This window comes from Astyanax mexicanus, chromosome 24, assembly GCF_023375975.1.
Source record: "Astyanax mexicanus isolate ESR-SI-001 chromosome 24, AstMex3_surface, whole genome shotgun sequence".
Classification (NCBI taxonomy): Eukaryota; Metazoa; Chordata; class Actinopteri; order Characiformes; family Acestrorhamphidae; genus Astyanax; species Astyanax mexicanus.
In genome coordinates, this window is record NC_064431.1 from 33,740,748 (window position 1) to 33,761,484 (window position 20,737).

Sequence of the window (20,737 nt, forward strand, 5' to 3'; positions counted from 1 at the left end):
TAGTTGATGTTAGATATATTTGATGTTATAGTTGATGTTATAGTTGATGCTGTTGTTGATGTTATTGTTGATGCTATGATAGATGCTGTAATAGTTATAGTTGATGCTGTTATAATTCTAGTTATGGTTGATGCTGTTATAGTTAATGTTGTTATAATTGTAGTTATAGTTTATGCTGTTATAGTTGATTTTTTAGAATAAATTGTTACAGTGAAATGGTATCCCACATTTTTCTCCACACAATCCTAAAATATGTGTTACAGCAGTGGTTTTACTGTATCAGTGCTGGAGGAAATCACCCGTCTGTTATAGTGTAGATGTTAGGAATCACAGTTAGGGGTCTCCATGCTGAACTCCTCAATGTGGAGCACAATGATAAACCCTGAGAACACACACACACACACACACACACACACACAGTGAGAATCAGCTGGAGCTCCTGCTGTGTGGGGGTTATTGAGGAGCTACAGGTGTGGGGTGAGGTTAGGTAGAGTGTGGTAACGGGATCAGTCCTGCCTGTGCTGCAGCTGCAGGGACTGGAGATGCTCCGAAGTTAAAATTACTTTTTACTTTTACTCTTAAATTTAAAAACAGCCTCGTTACTCCTGTTTCATTTCAGCTGGTTTTCATTCCGGCTTCTCATCATTCAATAAAACCCCTATCCAGATAAATCTCTCCATCCAGATAGAGTGAATCTGATTGGTGATTGGATGTAGAGAAGTATAAACATATACCATTCCGACTCCCTATTTCATATATGAGCATATATGCAGCTGAAACACTAGGGAACAGCCTAGTGCAAAATCCCAAATTATATTATCAACATTTATAACATTTTATATTTATATTTTCTAACATTATAGTCATTGTGGCTTGTAGAACATTTTGTGTTTTGGGGGACAAAATAAGCTTTTAATTAGTTCTAAATGGCATTTTTACTTTTACTTTTATACTTTGTTTAAAAAAAGTACTGGTTTTAAAATGACACTTACTTAAAGAGTAAAAAGCTTAGGTTGATAGTTCTTCAACTTCTACAGAAGTATATTATTAAACACTAGTATCTATACTCTATTCTACCTACAGAGTAATAAATAAATAAATGGAGATACTTTTTTTGGTTGGTACAGGCATCTGTTAGCTGATGTATCAGAACCTAGTGATGCTCCATTTTGATTGGCTACAATTGTAAAAGAGGCGTAGTCTGACTTCTCATGTATCAGATGAGATGTCTTGGTGTGTCTAATCTCTAGACGTCTTCGCCCTTCTAGAGTTGGGGCCTTTACTAAAGATTAGGGCTGTAAAGATTAGTCGATATAATCGACAATGTCGATTATTTAAATTTGTCGACTATAAATTTCATTGCCAACTAATCGTTAATTTTTAAAAAGAAGTGCATTGACAGATGGGTAAATGCCTCACTCAAACAGTTTAAATTCAACTCAGTCTGTGTTTTTAAAAGTGGCCAAACAAAACAGATCACATATTTACTTACTAATTTGTGTAATTCCCACATTTAAACTAAATCTAGACATTTAAATGCCTTTTAAACCTCATGTTTGGCTGTTTCTATTGTTTTTTTAGAGATTGAGGACATGGCAGAAATAATCGTTGGCTAATCGGCTAATCGATTAATCGATGAATTGAAAAAAGAATCATCAGAATATTAATCGACTACCAAAATAATCATTAGTTGCAGCTCTACTAAAGATAAACAATATAAAGTTAAAGAGTTCTATTGAATGGGCATTCAAATGTATTAAATGTTAAATGGGATAAAAGCTGTAAAATTTTAGCATTTTCTATTTTATTTTAACTTTTCTTTGATTTCTCTACGCATCTCGCAGGTGGAAATGCTGGAGCGCAAGTATGGGGGACGTTTCATAACCCGGCATGCGGCCCGCACCATCCAGACGGCTTTCCGTCAGTACCAGATGAACAAAAACTTCGAGCGCCTTCGGAGCTCTATGTCGGAGAACCGTATGTCCAGACGCATCGTTCTGTCCAATATGAGGATGCAGTTTTCCTTTGAAGGGCCTGAGAAAGTCCACAGCTCTTATTTCGAGGGGAAGCAGGTCTCGGTAACTGATGACGGCACTAAACTCGGACCCCTGGTGCCGTCGGAGTGTGGCGAGATGGTTCCGGCGAACTTGAAGACACCTACGTCTCAGAGCGACTTTACGGACGCCATCACGGAGCTGGAGGACGCCTTTTCCAGGCAGGTTAAGTCTTTGGCGGAGTCGATAGACGACGCTTTGAACTGTCGCAGCTTGCACGGAGACGATGGCCCGGGTGAACTGGGTCAACGAGATCGTGACCGCGACCGTGATCGTGACCTCGAACGAGAGGTTGTCGCCTCTTACCAGGTCAAACCTTCGCACAGTAGCGGCGATCACCGCAAACTGGACGAAATGACGGCATCTTACAGCGACGTGACGCTTTACATCGACGAAGAAGAACTGTCGCCTCCTCTTCCTCTTTCGCAACCTCTAGATCGGCCGTCGAGTACAGAATCTGATCTTAGGATACGATCCCTAAACTCCTCGCAAGACTACTGGGCTCAAGCCCACAAGGACGATAAGGGGGACACGGACACTAGCTGCAGAAGTACGCCGTCGTTAGAGTGTCAAGAACAGCGACTAAGAGTGGATCACCTTCCTTTGCTGACCATAGAGCCTCCCAGCGACAGTTCGGTAGAATTGAGTGACCGCTCCGACCGCAGTTCCCTCAAAAGACAAACCGCCTACGAGAGAGGCGGCATCAGCAGTCAGCAAGGGAGCCCAAAACACGGCTCCTCCCACTGTCTTCCACCTCGCGGACCAACGAGAGACGAGGACGGTCCCCAGCGCCATCGACCCCGGCAGCTAGAGAGCCACCTGGCCATCAACGGCACGGCGGCCAACCGGCAAAGCAAGTCAGAGTCCGACTTCTCGGACGGAGACAACGACAGCATCAACAGCACCTCCAACTCCAACGACACCATCAACTGCAGCTCGGAGTCGTCCTCGCGAGACAGCCTGCGGGAGCAGACGCTCAGCAAGCAGACCTACCACAAGGAGACCCGCAACAGCTGGGACTCGCCGGCCTTCAGCAACGACATCATCCGCAAGAGACACTACCGCATCGGACTCAACCTCTTCAACAAGTGAGTAGAGACCAGCTCAACCAACCAGAATACCTTTTATATTTTACTTTCTTTATGAGGTAGAATCACCTGGAATTCAGGATTTCAGTTAACAGCTGTGCTGAACTCATCAAGAGTTAATTACTTGAATTTCTTGTCTCTTAATGTAAAGTTTGAGAGCATCAGTTAAAGTAAAGTAGTGAAGAGGTAGAGTTACAGGTATACAGTGAATATCACTCTAAGAAAATAACTTTAAAAATATCTTCAAGTGCAGTCGCAAAAAAGACCATCAAAAACGTTGCGATAATGATGATGAAACTGGCACTCATCAGCACTGAAATTAAAAAGCTCTGGAATATAATCAAGAGGAAGATGGATGATCACAAACCATCAAACCACCAAACTGAACTGCTTGAATTTTTGCACCAGGAGTAAAGCAGCATAAAGTTATCCAAAAGCAGTGTGTAAGACTGGTGGAGGAGAACATGATGCCAAGATGCATTAAAAACACTGGGATTAAAAACCAACCAGGATTATTCCACCAAATATTGATTATTTCTGAACTCTTAAAACTTTATGAATATGAACTTGTTTTCTTTGCATTATTTGAGGTCTGAAAGTTCTGCATCTTTTTTGTTATTTCAGTCATTTCTCATTTTCTGTAAATAAATGCTCTAAATGAGAATATTTTTATTTGGAATTTGGGAGAAATGTTGTCTGTAGTTTATAGAATAAAACAACAATGTTCATTTTACTCAAACATAAACCTATAAATAGTAAAATCAGAGAAACTGATTCAGAAACTGAAGAGATCTCTTTATTTATTTATTTATTTATTTTGCAGAGCTGTATGTGAACCATATGTGTGTGTCACTTTGTTTTAGATGTAGTTTGTTTATATTTGTTCATTATCACTAATCAGATCACGGTTTTGGTTGTGAAAATGAAGATAACACATTTTTTTAATTATCGTCTCAACCTTTAACCCGCAGTGCTGTGTGTTTATATTAAGTAATTATAGTCCTGACAACCTGTTTATTCAGTGTATTCAGAAAGTGTGTGTGTGTGTGTCCTTCATATAATTAACACCAATCAGTTCTGTGAGGAGAAGTGTGAAGATCAAACACACACACTTAAAGCCCAGTTAAAGTATCTGATTAAACCAAACGATAAAATAAACCATCATCAAAACCCCGCTCAGAATCAGAGCATTTGCTCCTGTGATGCAGAAAAGATCAAAGCTAAATCCTGGATACACAGCCTGCTGTTTTAAGAGCAGTGAGATCGGGGGGATGATGGTTTGTGATCATCCATATTCATTCTGAGACTAAAATCACTGTTTCATCCATAAACTGCATAGATAAAATATTGGGACTAGGGCTGGGCGATACGGCCCTGAAATAATATCCCAATACTTCGATTATATTTAGTTATTTTTGCAATAACGATATTTTTGGTTTCCAGTCTTTAATACAAGTCTTTGTACATTTGCACTCCTGGACACTTTTACATTCTTCTAAATACATTAGAATACTTGCACAGGTTTTTATTTTTCAGTATTGTTGTATCTGCTGATACCTGCTTTTCCATTTTACCTTATTTATTTTGTATTACTGCACTGCCTCCTATTTACAGTCAGGTTACCTTCATTCTGTGTATAGTTTTTTTTTTTTTGTATTGTTTGTATCTATATATCCTTTTATATATCTTATAATAGTTTAATTTAATAAACTATATATATATTTTTTTATTATATGGTATCACCCATATTATTTTTTGTTTGTGCTTCTGTGTTGTTTTTCTGAAGCTGCTGCTGGCTGCTAAATTTCCTTCGGGATCAATAAAGTAAAAAGTAAATGAAAAAATAAAAATATTTGTGTTTATTCTTTTTATTGCTGCGCAAAAGAATATTACAATGTAAATATTTTACAATATTGTGCAGCTCTTATATACATACAGTATATTTTTTGTGATAGAATATGATTGAATAACAGTCATATGATCAAAAAATAAATTCTAATTTCTAAACAGTGTCCAAAGGAGCTATAAATAAATATATATAAATAGCAAATAATATCTAAATTGCCTGTGTTGTCCGGATCTATGTGCAGCATCTGAGTATCAGTTTAGCAGAAGATTAGGTATTAGGGCTGGGCGATACGGGCCTAAAATATCATCACGATTTTTCAGCGTATTTTTGCAATAATGTTATTCTTATATTTTATATTATTTTTCGCGCTATAAGGTGCACTTAAAATACTTTAATTTTCCCAAAAATGGTCAGTGCACTATAGGACTCTGTGGGCGTGGCCTAAGCTTTTGTTCTTAATGGCTTTATGACTTTTTCCCCTTATAATACTTTTACTTTTTTACTTTAAGTAGTTTTGAAAGCAGTACTTTTACTCTTTTACTGCCTGTGTAGCGTATCTACACTGTTATACACAATAATAACATAAGCAATAGTAAGTAATTGCTGAGTAAGTAATGAGTAAGTAAGTAATGTCTGATTTTAATGTGTTTTTCTTGATTTTAACAGGAAGCCGGAGAAAGGTATCCAGTACCTGATTGAGCGCGGGTTCGTGCCGGACACTCCGGTGGGCGTGGCTCACTTCCTGCTGCAGAGGAAGGGGCTGAGCCGGCAGATGATTGGCGAGTTTCTGGGCAACAGACAGAAACAGTTCAATCGGGACGTGCTGGAGTGAGTCTATTTTATTATATATTGTATTATATATTTTTATTAGGGCTGTTAACATTAAAGCATTAACACATGTGATACATTTCGAATCAGTAACTCTGCTGCTCCATGCTGTTTACACACTAAGAGCGTGGTGTGTGCAGTGTTCACTGCCCACAGCCGCACTGCATGTCCTATTCAAAAAAGACTGTTTCACACTGCACAGATATACAGATATACACTCTGGAACACAGAATCTTCTCACTATATTTACGTTTTTACTCCCACACCAGACAGCTCTGACCAATCAGAACCAGAAAATTAATTTATCAACTGATCCGGACCCTAAAAAACAACTACAGGTGTAAAAACATGCTTTTATACAGGTGCTCAATTTGTCTTATTGGCTGATATAATTATTTTGTACAATACGACACGGCCCAGCCCTAATGTGCTCCAAATGGTATTTTATATCGGTTTGTCACTGTGTTTAATGACTAAGGTGAGAAAACCTCAGGCTATATGCACTGGGAAGGGTTGATTTATAATGCAAACGTTAAACTAAACTTAACACAAAAAGTGTTGTACATAGATGATTATATAACAAAAAGACAAACATTAAAAATAAGACAAAAAATAAAAATAAAACAATAAAAAGTAAAAAAAATCCTAACCAAATAAGAGCAAAATTGAATTTTAGGTTAAAAGCCAAGGAATAAAAATGAGTTTTTAGACTCGTTTTAGAGTAAATCAGAACTATATCAAATGTTTCAGCAACACAGACATATATTGTTTTATTGTTTTAAACTCCAGTTATAAACCTTTAAACATGCTCTACCTGCAGTAATGCTGCAGCTTTACAGTGTAAAACCTGTTTACTGTAGATAAACTGAAATATACAGTCATGCTTTCTTTGCTTTTTTAGTAAAATATTATTAAAATAATATTATTATTTTATTATAATAATATAATATCAAATAATTATCTGAGATTTAGCTCCATTCATCTCCCATTCATAGAAGATTCACTCTCAGCTCCCTCTAGAGTTTAAATAAATCAAAAGAAAAAAGAAAATCTAATTTAATTTAGATTTAATCTAAATTCAGGTTAAAAGCCAATAAATACAATTAGATTTTAGACTTTTTAAATATAAAGGCATAATAACTCAGGATTGAATGGGTCTGGAACTCAGTGAGCTGTGAGGATGCAGTTATTATAAATGCAGTATACTGTAATCAGTTAATACAGAAATACATGAGGGATACTTCAGATAATATCATGGCCGTCTCCACGTTTCTCCTGCGGTCACTCCGGCTGCTGTGGGAATTTTCCGCCAGGCATATTTTATTTTTAACACATCAAAAGTCCTAATAAAATGATTTTATTCCTGCGCTCAGGGTTATCCAAACAAACAAGCCCTGCAGGTGGAATCTAATGAAAAATTCATCTGCTCAGTCTTTCATTCAGGAGCTGAATTGTAATTATTATTACGTATTATTTAGTTTAGAAATAGCAGAAATAAAGCTGAGAGACGGAGAGACGGCCGAGCCCAAAACTCTTAAAAAAAAGCTTATTTCCTTATTTATGGATTTATATTGTTGGGTTGGAGATCAGTGTTGCTTGAAAAGCCTGCAGTGCTGCATTGTTCTTGAATTGTTGAGAGACCTGGAAAATACAGTATCAGACAAAATTCACCTTAAATTCAGAGTTTTTTCATTATTTTAAAATGTTCTGCATTGTTTTAGATTAATACTAAAGTCATATAAACTATGAAGGAAAAACATATGAAATACAGCTCTGTAAAAATGAAGAGATCACTTCAGTTTCTGAAACAGTTTCTCTGATTTTGCTATTTATAGGTTTATGTTTGAGTAAAATGAACAGTGTTGTTTTATTCTATAAACTACAGACAACATTTCTCCCAAATTACAAATAAAAATATTCTCATTTAGAGCATTTATTTACAGAAAATGAGAAATGTCTGAAATAACAAAAAAGATGCAGAGCTTTCAGACCTCAAATAATGCAAAGAAAACAAGTTCATATTCATAAAGTTTTAAGAGTTCAGAAATAATCAATATTTGGTGGAATAACCCTGGCTGGTTTTTAATCAGTTTTAATTTCATGCATCTTGACATCATGTTCTCCTCCACCAGTCTTACACACTGCTTTTGGATAACTTTATGCTGCTTTACTCCTGGTGCAAAAAATTCAGTCAATACAAAAAGATGAATTTCAAGATGATGGTACTGGCACTCATCAGTGTGTGTGTGTTTTCTGTGCAGCTGTGTGGTGGATGAGATGGATTTCTCCAGTATGGAGCTGGATGAAGCCTTGAGAAAGTTTCAAGCTCATATTCGGGTTCAGGGAGAAGCTCAGAAGGTGGAGCGGCTGATCGAGGCTTACAGGTAAAATATATCAATATATATTAACAGATAAATATAATCACTGATAACCAAAATCAACCAATCAGTGTTAAAGTTGCACGGTATACTCGTACTAGAAAAGTATCTCATTATGTCGTCATTAAAACGGTAGAAAACCCCATTTATTTAGTATTTTGTCGTTTTTTCTGCTTAATAACTCAAGAATTCGTCAACACATCAGCATAAAGCATATATATGTATTTATTTATTTATTTATTTCTCTTTTAGTTGTCTGTTCTGAAGTATAATCCAGTGTCTGAGGAGAGCTCTGTGTCGTCTCTGAGTTTTCCCGTGGTAAACAATGTTTAGAATCATTGATTCCAATATGTACTCGATTCCTGTACCGAATCACTCAATGAGTCAACGACTATACACTCTAAAACCCATTGTGTTCTTCTAGTTCCTTAAAGCATCCAAACAAACACCACACAGATCACGTGATGATGATAATTCACGAAACATCAGCGGTTGAAAGTGCTGGACACGTCCAGGTAGCTGCACTGTTAAAATAGCAATCAGCCAAAGTGCACCAAATACACATACACGCTTAATTAAGAGAATTAGTACATGCCTTTTGCGCATTTTGAGACGTGCAAATAGTACTTTTCCCGTCGTTACGATATGCTGATTGGTCACTTTCAGGACATACATTGTGTGAATTAAATAAAATGAATCTAATTTAATCTAATTTTATTGTGTCCAGTCAGCGGTACTGTATCTGTAACCCCGGCGTGGTGCGGCAGTTTCGAAACCCGGACACCATCTTCATCCTGGCCTTCGCCATCATCCTCCTCAACACAGACATGTACAGCCCTAACGTAAAACCAGAGAGGAAGATGAAGCTGGAGGACTTCGTGAAGAACCTGCGAGGTGAGAATCTGATTGGTTCCCAGATGGAATTAGTTTATAGTGAGATTGGTTCTCCTTTGGACCGATCCATAATGATGTGCAAATCTAATAGAAATTATTTTTATTTTAGAGTTTATTTTTATTATAAAATGTATTTTTATTAATTATTCATTGAGGAAGGACAGGGACATAAGCAAACATAAAACTAAAAGGATATTAAACAAGTCAATAAAACAGAACTAGTTAAGAAGTTCTGTTAAGAAGGGAAAGATTAAATGTTGGTAGAGAGTGATTTGGTAGTTAATGGGAGAGAAGAAAAAGAATAAATAAATAAATAATAATAAGTGTGTGTGTCAGTGTGTGACGCATTTGCAACACATGCAAAACGTTTTTAAAACTAAAAGCTAGTAATGAGGTAAAAACAATAAATAAAGATGTGATTTTATACAGATGTCATGATTTGGTACAAAAACTGTATCCATGATGCATCATTTCAGTCATTTTGTTTGAGAAGCTCAGACACAGCAGTCAGTACACAGCAGGATTAGCCAGCAGACTTCTTCTGAGGGAGGGATCTATACCTACTGCCTGTGGCAAGTCAGCAGATGAGGCGTTCTATCACATTTAAGCAAGAACTAGCTTGTTCGTGTTTTGGGAAGTAATTTGCAAAAAAAGTGACAGAGCCTTTAAACAGCTCATTCTGAAAGTGAATGCAGTCTGGCTGACCCACATGGCAACAGCTTTAGCCTTGAGCTCAGGGTAACGTGACCGGACTAATCTGACAGATGAAGAACTGCAGTAATAGTCATTGATAAGATAATGATATACAGCTATTGGAATACTAATTAATAGGGTGTTTTAACAACTTTTGACTAGTAGTATTTATATATAAATGAAATAAAGCGAAGCAGAATAAATATGTGGATGTACATGGGTTAATTTCTACTGTCTGTAGTGAAATAAGTACAACTTTTGTAAAGATTTTTCTAATTTCTCATTTTCTAATATGTTGTACAAAATATTATTAGTATTATTATAATTGTGTCTATTAATAAGTGTCTATTAATGAGAACTCTTTTATTATATTTTAAAGTTTATAAGTTTATGTATTGCTTCTGATGCAATAATGAGTTTTACTAATGAACTATAAATAAATGATAAAAAAAATTAATAACCACACAACTGCTAACTGATGGCTACTGACTTGACTTAATTGACGTTAATTGTCATAAACTGAAAATTATTAGCATGTGATTAGCATGCTAATGTTAAGATTAGCATGCTAGCTCACAGTCCCCAGTCTTCTCCATGTTGATGGTATTGATTAGCTGTGTAAGATGTTTGTTTGTTGGTCTGTATCTGCTGAGGAAAGTTCCTCTAAGGAATGATTGAAGCTGAATTGATTGATTGATTGATTGATTGATTGATTGATTGATTGTAGGGGTGGACGATGGAGAGGACATCCCTCGTGAGATGCTGATTGGTATTTATGAGCGGATTCGGAAGCGTGAGCTCAGGACGAATGAGGATCACGTGTCTCAGGTGCAGAAAGTGGAGAAACTCATCGTTGGGAAAAAGCCGGTGAGTGACATCACCACATCTGGAGCTGCTCATCCCTGATCATCATTTCAGCTCTGAAAGGGAAAAAAAGATGAAAAAAAGAACAAAAAAATGTTTTCCAGACAGATGTTTTGTGTCCAGATATGTACCTTGTAACGTTACTGTCGAGAGTTTTCCACTAATATCCACCTTAAAGTTCCTCAAATTTAAAGTGGATTGTGAAAATATGGCCATGAATTTATTTGAAGCAAATTTTCAAGGCAGTGTTTTTTTTTTTTTTTTTTTTTTTTTTTTTTTTTTAAGGACACACACATATTTGACAACCAAAATGGTCATATTGCAGTGTTTCCTCTAATTTTAGGATTTTATTTCAGCAGTGCTGCTATATACAAGGCAGAAAGAACTGTAAAACAGCATGTTTAAGTTCATTTTTCTCTTGTTCAGCATCACAAACATGTTGGGTTTTTTTTCTGAGGCTGTACAGAGCTAGGATAGTAATGTTGGTTTATATTTCTTTTATATTACTTTCATAAACACAATTAGACTTTTATTCATAGAATTTGTTTGTCAAACAACTGGCTAATTCTTGTGTGAATTTAATTCATGAATGTGACTAAAGTAGCACTACCGAGGTAAATTTATGATTAGAATAGCATGTCTGCACTTTTGTTTTCTTATGTAAGATCTTATCCTACTTTTCTTTTCATAACTAACTGCATTATTTTTTTATGGTCCGGTTGGTTTCCAGTGTAAAACTCTCTTTTTGGCTGCTTCAGCAGTGCTTGCCGCAGTTAGCAGCAGGCTACACTCTGATGTACTCTCTTCTGAGTAACGAAAAGGCTAGTGCTTATTGTGGTTAATGCTAATACTGCTCCAGTCTCGGTGCTGGAGAACTAAACTGAAACTCCTGTATAACTCTGTGGCTTTACTGCTCCTTAATACCTGACTGATAGAATTAATGAATCAGATGATTTTTGGGAAAATTAAAGGACTTTAAGGGCAAAACTTATAGAGCAAAAAATACAGTAACCCTTATTTTTACACAGAGGCTGTAAGAGCAGCAGTCAGTGTTGCTTTAATATCTCTTCTATTAATTCCTCGGCTGTAGGAAAGATGCATAACCTTCCATCTTTAGACCTTCATGGTTGCTGACCGTGGTTTTGGTGTGTGTGTTTATAAGAGTGTGTGTGAGAATGTGTGTGTGTTCTCAGGCTGCATGACTTTGCTTGATGTTCTCTGCAGTAGTAAATAGGATTAGTTTTGCCCACAGAGGCCAGAAAAGCTGGTCTGAGATCAGTCCTGATCTACTGAAAGCTCTTCCTCTGCTCCCGTCCGTCACGGAGTGAAGAGAGAGTCTGAGAGGCTGGATGGTGTTTACTGAAATCAATCTTGTACATTTATCTTCTCTTTTAACCTCATCTGTTTGTTTGTTTGTTTTTCAGATTGGCTCCCTCCACCATGGCCTTGGATGTGTATGTATTAGTTTTGGCTCTTTATACTTTTTCAGATTTTATTTTTCCTTTGAATAGGAATGTGTTTTATATGATCCTGAAAAAGTAAAAGAGAAAAGTAAATAATCCAGTTTAGATCCTTTAAAATTAATTTAAAAAATCCAATTTACATTATGTGAAAGTAAAAGATTCCATTAGATCATGTAAAAGTAAAAAAAGATCCAATTTAGATCATGTAAAATAAAAGCAACCAGTTTAGATTAAATCAAGATAAACAAAATCCAGTTTAGATCCTATAAAATAAAATAAAAATGATTAAGATCATGTAAAGCAAAAATATCTGGTTTAGATCCTGTAAAAGGATATAAAAAATTCCAATTTAGATCATGTGAAAGCACAGGATCCAGTTTAGATCCTGTAAAATAAAAAAAGGGATCCAGTTTAGCTCCTGTAAAATAAAATAAATCTGATTTAGATCATGTAAAGCAAAAATATCTGGTTTAGATCCTGTAAAAGTAAGAGAGATACAATTTAGATCATGTAAAAGGATTTTTAAAAATCCAGTTTAGATCCTGTAAAATAAAAGAAATCCGGTTTAGATTCTGTAAAACGTTTTTAAAAGATCCAGTTTAGATCATGCAAAAGACAAAATATCCAGTTTAAAGATCCAGTTTTGATGATAAAAACCCTAAAGATTTAATGTAGATCTTGTAAAGCTAATAAAAATAATGGGATTGACCTCACTGTGTAATGGTCAGTTTATATTAAATAAGGAAATTCTACAAAGCAGTTCATATTAAGATGCATTCAGTAATCGTGTAAAGGTAAATGTTGGTTTTGACTCTTCAGGCAGATGTTTGCAGAACTGTATAAATAAAGGTGTTAGATGATCTGATTTGCTAGAGTTTAGATGATGTTTCTGTTTCTCCTGCAGGTTTTATCTTTACCTCACCGCAGGCTGGTCTGTTACTGCCGTCTGTTCGAGGTTCCCGACCCAAACAAGCCTCAGAAACTCGGCCTCCATCAGAGAGAGATCTTCCTCTTCAACGACCTGCTGGTGGTAAGAGCTGCTCGTTAGTGTGGGATTTAAGGTTTCATGGATAAATTGGAGCAGCCTGGTGTTCAATCTTCATTAATTGCACATTGCACCAGTAAGAGCAGAGTGTGAAGGTTCAATTAGCAGGGTAAGAGCACAGTTCTGCTCTAAATATTGCAATGCACACAACATTATGGGAGACATACCAGAGTTCAAAAGAGGACAAATTGTTGGTGCACGTCTTGCTGGAGAATCTGTGACCAAGACAGCAAGTCTTTGTGATGCATCAAGAGCCACGGTATCCAGGGTAATGTCAGCATACCACCAAGAAGAACCAACCACATCCAACAGGATTAACTGTGGACGCTGTAAGAGGAAGCTGTCTGAAAGGGATGTTCGGGTGCTAACCCGGATTGTATCCAAAAAACATAAAACCACGGCTGATCAAATCACGCAGAATTCAATGTGCACCTCAACTCTCCTGTTTCCACCAGAACTGTCCGTCACCACAATCAATTATTGTGCTCTAAAACCAGGTGTTTCACTTTCATTCTCCAACTCCTGTATTACAGGGCTGGTTTAACTAAAAATAGGCAAATCATAAGTAAACAAATAAAGAAGTGATCTATCAGATTATGAAGGAACACATCAGGAATCATGTAGTTACTTAAAAACAGTGTTACACAGAGCACTGAAGAAGCATTTAGCTGCTATATAATTTAATGCAGTTTAATAAAATCATTGTTCTTATTCTTTTTCACTCTTTAATCCTCACTCTTTCTCAAGGTTTATATGATGAGATGAATGAATGTTCAGCTCTGTATTGTGGAGAGTGAGGATCTCCTGAGGATAAACAGCAGCAGATGGGTTTCTAAAATCTCTGTTTTTTTTTGTTCAGGTTACGAAGATTTTCCAGAAGAAGAAGAACTCGGTGACGTACAGCTTCAGACAGTCCTTCTCCCTGTACGGCATGCAGGTGCTGCTCTTCGAGAACCAGTGTAAGAGTCCTCAACTTCCATTATCTAAACTGTGATTTATATTTGTGTTTAATCCTTTTAGAAAAAAACACAAATTTTGACTGGTACTGAACATTCAGTAGACACTAAACAAAAATCCTCATAAAATAATAATGAAATAACAAAAATAAAGTAATGCAACAAAAATCTACCACATAACTAAAGTGCAGCATCCGAGACAGAGCGAGTGAGCTAGGAAAGGACAGCGCAAGTTACCAAGAGGCAGCCCAAGAAAGACAGCGTGTGTTAGCGAGAGACAGAATGAGAGACAGCGCGAGAGAGGAGGAGCGTGCGGTTTAGTGAGAGAGGGAGAGACAGAGCGATTTAGTGAGAGACAGCGCGAGAGAGGGAGAGACAGAGCGATTTAGTGAGAGACAGCCAGAGAGAGGGAGAGAGTGCGACTTAGCAAAAGACAGTGCGAGAGAGGAGGAGCGTGCGGTTTAGTGAGAGAGGGAGAGACAGAGCGATTTAGTGAGAGACAGCGCGAGAGAAGGAGAGACAGAGCGATTTAGTGAGAGACAGAAAGAGAGAAATCGCGAGGGAGGTAGAGACGGTGTGATTTAGTGAGAGACAGAACGAGAAAGGAAGAGTGCAATTTAGCAAAAAAGGGAGCGACGATTTAGCGAGAGACAGAACGAGAGACAGCGCGAATTAGTGAGAGACAGCAAAACTTTGCGAGTGACAGCGTGAGAGAGGGAGAGACAGCACAAACTAGTGAGAGACAGGAAAAAAATAAACAAACACACGGGAGAAAAAGGAGGACAGCGTGATGGAGAGACAGCACAACTTAGCAAGAGAGGGTGAGACAGAGCGAGTTAATGAGAGACAGGAAAAAATATAAAAATAAACACACCGCTCCTCACGCGGGATCGAACCCGTGTGGTCAGGGTCGCTGCCTAAACACTACCGCTGCCCCGGCTAGTGAATTGGGACACAGCCGGGAAAAAAAAACCCTCATAAGAAAGTCAATAGCCTGAAAACGGGCGGAAAGTAAAGTCACGCCGAGAGAGAGAGAGAGAGAGACGGGGGAGGAATGTAAACAAAAGCTCACCAGAGAAGCATTTTATTATTTATTTTTTAACTAGCTGATTAATTTATTTCTGTATTTTGGAAAACGTGTTTGTAGAAACGTCCTCGTGATGTTAGATGAGGTTAAAATTCGTTCCTTCTCTTTTTCAGATTACCCCAACGGCGTCCGCCTCACCTCGGCCGTCCCAGGCGCCGACATCAAAGTCCTGATCAACTTTAACGCTCCGAACCCTCAGGACCGCAAGAAATTCACAGACGACCTGCGGGAGTCCATCGCTGAGGTGCAGGAGATGGAGAAATACAGGATTGAGTGTAAGAGTCCGTTCATTACCTCATCATTCTGAATCCCGCAGTCTTATTCAGAATCCTCTTTCTATTTCTAGCAGCTTCATAATGATTTCAGGATGTGTCTCCTAATGTTCTTGGTCCACTGGAAGGTTTTCTCTGGACTCACTTAATTCCATGTGTGTCCTTTAATCGATTTCATGTCTTTAATATAAATCTATATTATATTAGTGTTAGGAGTGTAAGAAGAAGAGTGTCCAAACAAGTACAAGATTAGTTTAATTCCATTTTAAGGTGATTTAGGTGAGTTTAGATTAATTTATTGGTTACAATGAATCAGTAGTTAAAACACAGTTTGGTCTAGAGGTGGGACAAAATATCAATATCACGATACATTATCGATACGTGGAGCCAAATATGGATTATATTAATTAAAACTAACATATCCAACTAAAGTTACTGCTTTGTTACTTCATTACTTCAAGTACCATATGCTGAAAAAACACAGAATTTGGTTTGTTGGTTGAGGGCAACATTATACCATAGAGCAGGGGTCTCAAAGTAGCGGCCCGCGGGCCACATGCGGCCCGCGACGCGGTTTCATACGGCCCCTCACGGGTTAACAAAATAAACATACATCTGGCCCGCAATTCAATTTAATTATTTATGCTTTATTATGTTCGTTTTCATATTTTATCTTAACTTGTATTTTGGTGTGTGTGTGTGGTTTTTGTTTTTTTTTTGCTTACGCTGCGTTGCCTGCTTTAATAGTCTTCAGTAGCCTTCAACAGTCTAACCTTGCAGCCGTGGTGTGTCCACTAAACTCCGTAGTTATAAACATCCTGAGGTTAGCAGCGCGCTAACTGACCTGTTTATAATGTAATCCGAGCAGTGCCTCCGTGACGCTGCTCTAAACTGCTGCTGTTAGCTGCTTGGGCTGAAAGATGAACTGTAGAGAGCTGTATTATCCGGTTAGTGGGGTTATTTTATTTCATACACAGAAGAACTTACAAATTTTTAAAAACGCTCCAGACTGGCTCAGCTGAGTCCTGTAGCCCGTGGCTGGGCTGCAGCTCTGACTAAGCAAAGACTGCGGGCTTGTGGTGCTGCAGCTGCAGCTCCGACTAGTGGTTGTATGAGGAACTGCTAAATCTGAGGAAATGCTAAATCTGTCAATTTTTGATTTTATATTTATTAAGCCTTATTTCAGTATCAAACGTTTTGATCAAAGTTAATATAACTTATAAATTAAAAGGATTTATGTTAATAGAGCAACAAGCAACCATTTTTCCATGCAACTGTAATATTTGATTGAATAAATAGTATATTGAGAGTTATTTAACATTAAGGAGTAATTACATTCATTTTGTATTACATCTGGTTACATTTTCTTATATTTATAAGTTACATCTGGCCCTCAGAGGACAGCCAATATGCCAATGTGGCCCTCGGCAAAAATGAGTTTGAGACCCCTGCCATAGAGGGTTTAAATAAAGGTTGATCGATTGATTGATTTGCAGAATGAAAGGCATAGCCATGATACTGTAAATACTTAAATTTTACATAGCAATCTGTGAGTGTGTGTATATATAAAATGACGTTTGTGTGTGTGTGTAGCTGAGCTGGAGAAGCAGAAGGGCGTGGTCCGGCCGAGTATCTCTCAGAGTTCAGGGCTGAAGAAGGAGGCGGGGAACGGGAATCTGAGTCGGGGGAGTCTGGATGATAGTTACGCTATCGGAGAGGGTCTGAAGAGGAGCGCGCTCAGCAGCTCATTACGAGACCTTTCAGACGCAGGTGAGATCAAAAATCGTTTACAGCTCAGTATCACAGAAAACATAGAAAACATCAGACATAACTGAACCCAGCAGGTCATATTTTATAGAATTTACTGTACTTTATATCATTATCACCCTTTAATTACGTCTTATTTTATTTTGCACACGTGCAGCAGTTATAACTATTCACAGGAATAGGGGGCTAATATAGTCCTGCCCAAGGACTCTTATCTTATTGGAGCAATAGCTTTTTGATACCACTATCAATACGCTACTTTTAATCCGATACCGATACCCAAACTATACTTATTTTTTATATATATTTTTTTTTTTCTTAACCCTCCTATTATCTTTCAGTTTTAAAAGTCTCTGAAAAAAAATGGTGGACATTGAGTTTTAATTTTTAATTTCTTTAATTTGACGTAGAAAATAAGTAAAACACTGTTTTGTTGGCATGATACATAAGAAATATCAATATATTACATATTTACATATTTTGTACATACTATACTACGTAAATTGCTATGGTAATAATGTTGTAAAACATTAAATTTTACAATCTTTCTCTAAATGTTCCTTAACTTTAGGCCCTGACTTCACACCACAATACTTGTGAGTTAACTTCACTAACATGTTTAACTTTAGCTTTAATTATAATCATTTTTCGGAGGTTTAAATTGCTGGGATCATATTGATCCAAAGAATAAAGTGTGTAACTCATTTTTAAAGGATAGCAGGAGGGTTAAAACACTAAAAGCGATGATTATTCTCATACAATGTGTTTATTAAAGAGTGGATGAATGTTAAAAAGTAGACTTCATTTACAACAACCACCATGTCCATGATCTGTTTCACATTATGACAGTAAATCATATTTTAGTTTAATTACTCACAACTGAATGGAAAAATAACTACATATAAACGTTACAGTAAAATCTTTCATATTAAATAGCTATAATTATAAAATTAAACATGTTTTATGTAGGTAATTTGAAATCTTAACTAGAATAAAATGAACAAATCATGCAAAAAGTTAAAAATAAAACATTAATTAAAACAATTATGTGTATCTCCTAAATATTATCAGTATTCAATGGTCCAATATCACAGGTAAACTTAGATTTTATTTTTATTTTTTTACTTTTAATTCTGTTTCACACATTTCTGGTTCATTAGTCTGTTTGATTAACTATTTATTCACTGCTGCTTAATATAATCTGATACCGGCTGCACGTTATAGAAGCTCCCAGAATCCTCTGCACGTTTACTGTGGTCTGGTTGTGTTCTGTATTACTGTACGCTGATATTCTGCTGTTCTCTGTACAGCTTCTCCAGTCTTTCTGCTGTTATACGCTCAAATAGATGGAGTTTAGAGAGTTTAATAGAATAATACCTCCAGTTTATATACTGTGTGTATATACAGAATCCCCAGCTAGAATAATCATTTTTATTTGTTCTTTTCTCTATTGTGATTTCTCCTTCCAGCTTCATATACTGTAATACTGTTAGGTAAGATAAATCTACAGTCATTAGATTAAAGGATCCCAGTGGATGGTAGATGATTAGTAATAGTAGTATCAGGAGAATATCCACCGGGTTTATCAGGCCACTAGAGGGCGCCCCCGAGTTCTGAGTCCAAAATATAAGAGTTTATATGAGTTTATAAAAATTTTATTACTAAAGGCATAATTTTAAATCTTTAAAATTTCCTCCAGTTACAAACCTAATGTTATAAAGCTATTTTACATGTTATAACGCGTTTATACTCCAGCTATACTCCTTTGACATCAGTTATAAACATTTTAAACTCCAGTTAAAACTTCTACTTATAAACTCTAGTTATAAACTTGTTATAAACCTTTTAAACTTCAGTTATATACCATTTAAAGATATAATAAAGCTTTTAAACTCCAGTTTAAACGTCATTAAAACTCGTTATAAACCAGTAATAAACCTTTTAAACTCCATTTATAAACTTTATTTTCTAAAGCTTTTATACTCATTATAATGAGTTTATACTCCAGTTATAAACCTCTAGTTCTAAAGCTTTTAAACTCGGCTTATAAACCTCGTTATAAAGTGTTTATAATGCTTTTAAACTCCAGTTATAAACCTTAACTCCAATTATAAAGCTTTAGTTATAAAGCTTTTAAACTCCATGTATGAACATCATGTTATAAAGCTTTTATACTTCTGTTATATACATTTTAAACTCCAGTTATAAACTTCTAAACACTATATATTAACCTGTTATATGCATTTACTGACTAAAACCTGTTTAGTGTGGAAAATCTGAAATATACAGCTACATATTTTTTACTGTGAAAAAAATAAAATACTTTATTTTACTTTCCAAGCTAAAAGGAATATCCCGAATTAGGTGATTTAGTTATTATTTTTTATTTGAGTTTTTAGCTTTAGCGTTTAGCTTCATTCACCTCCATTCATTTCAGACTCGCTCGCTGGCTCCCTCTAGTGGTTGACAGTAATTGTGATTTACCTGGTGAAACAGGTAGAGGGTAGAATCTCTAAAACTCTGCTCAGGTAGAAACTACCTAAGATTTGATGCTAGCCTCCTATAAACATAGAAGTTCTTATTTTTTGTTTTTATTTTTTTTTTTAAGTTTTTCCACCCCAAACCCCGCCCCCATATCCTTCTCCCCGCCCCCCTCCTCCTCCTCCAGAGCGAGTTCACCTGTGGTGTTGATGCTCGTAGCTCGGTTTGTGTGTCCTCAGTGCCTCATTAGCGCCCCCTGTAGGCAGGCAGGCTCCATGCTGCTGTGGTGTGATTTGATTATTATTTATTGATTGATTGATTGTGTGAGCATTGCTCTGATCTATGGAATGTTCCGCTCAGGGAAGCGCGGCCGCCGCAGCAGTGCGGGATCACTAGACAGCAATATGGACGTAAGTACTTTACCGTAGGCGCATCCTGTCCGTCAGACCGCCGCTCGCCTCTCCTCCTATCAACACGCTGCAGTGTGGAAAAAAGGGGCGTGTCTTATAAAGCAGGATAAAATTAACATAACATTATAAACCGATTCTATACGGTGGATTAATCTGCTCTCCTGTAGAAAACGCAGTTCAGTTATAACATTCACTTAGTGCCGTCCAATAGGAGCAGATTTAAAAATATAAAAAAATCATATTTATAAATTGTCTGAATTGTCTATTCATTCATTTTATGACTAATAAAATTCAGATGCATACATTTTTATAAAAATGAATAAAAAAGCATTTATTCTTTTGACCAAAAAAATCTAATTTATGAATTTTCTAACAAAAAAAACAACAAATCAGATTTATGACCAAAAAAAAATCAGATTTCTAAATGTGTTTACTAATAATCAGATTTACAAATTTCTCACTAGATTTAACATTGCAAAAAAAAAAAAAATCAGATTTATACATTTTGACTAAAAGAAAAGATTCATACATTGTTGCCTAAAAAATTTGATTCATACATTTTTTGGGGGAAAAAAAATCTGATTTGTACATTTTCTGAATAAAAACAA

The 20,737-nt window shown here is 36.5% G+C and overlaps 1 protein-coding gene across 7 annotated transcripts in view; it reads left to right on the plus strand.

Annotated features, from left to right (window-relative positions):
* iqsec1b (IQ motif and Sec7 domain ArfGEF 1b) overlaps positions 1–20,737 on the plus strand; it is a 333,817-nt gene that overhangs the window by 239,732 nt on the left and 73,348 nt on the right. For 5 of the 7 annotated variants that reach the window (XM_022682469.2, XM_049471800.1, XM_049471803.1 and 2 more), the window contains 11 exons: positions 1,845–3,142; positions 5,658–5,819; positions 8,081–8,203; positions 8,925–9,091; positions 10,512–10,651; positions 12,073–12,102; positions 13,016–13,141; positions 14,016–14,115; positions 15,313–15,474; positions 17,065–17,241; positions 20,080–20,129. In XM_022682469.2, the coding sequence (XP_022538190.2) occupies positions 1,845–3,142; positions 5,658–5,819; positions 8,081–8,203; positions 8,925–9,091; positions 10,512–10,651; positions 12,073–12,102; positions 13,016–13,141; positions 14,016–14,115; positions 15,313–15,474; positions 17,065–17,241; positions 20,080–20,129 (2,535 nt within the window). Of the gene's footprint in view, positions 1–1,844; positions 3,143–5,657; positions 5,820–8,080; positions 8,204–8,924; positions 9,092–10,511; positions 10,652–12,072; positions 12,103–13,015; positions 13,142–14,015; positions 14,116–15,312; positions 15,475–17,064; positions 17,242–18,707; positions 19,035–20,079; positions 20,130–20,737 lie in introns of those variants that run through there. The other 2 variants (XM_049471804.1, XM_049471805.1) reach the window with 2 other exon arrangements.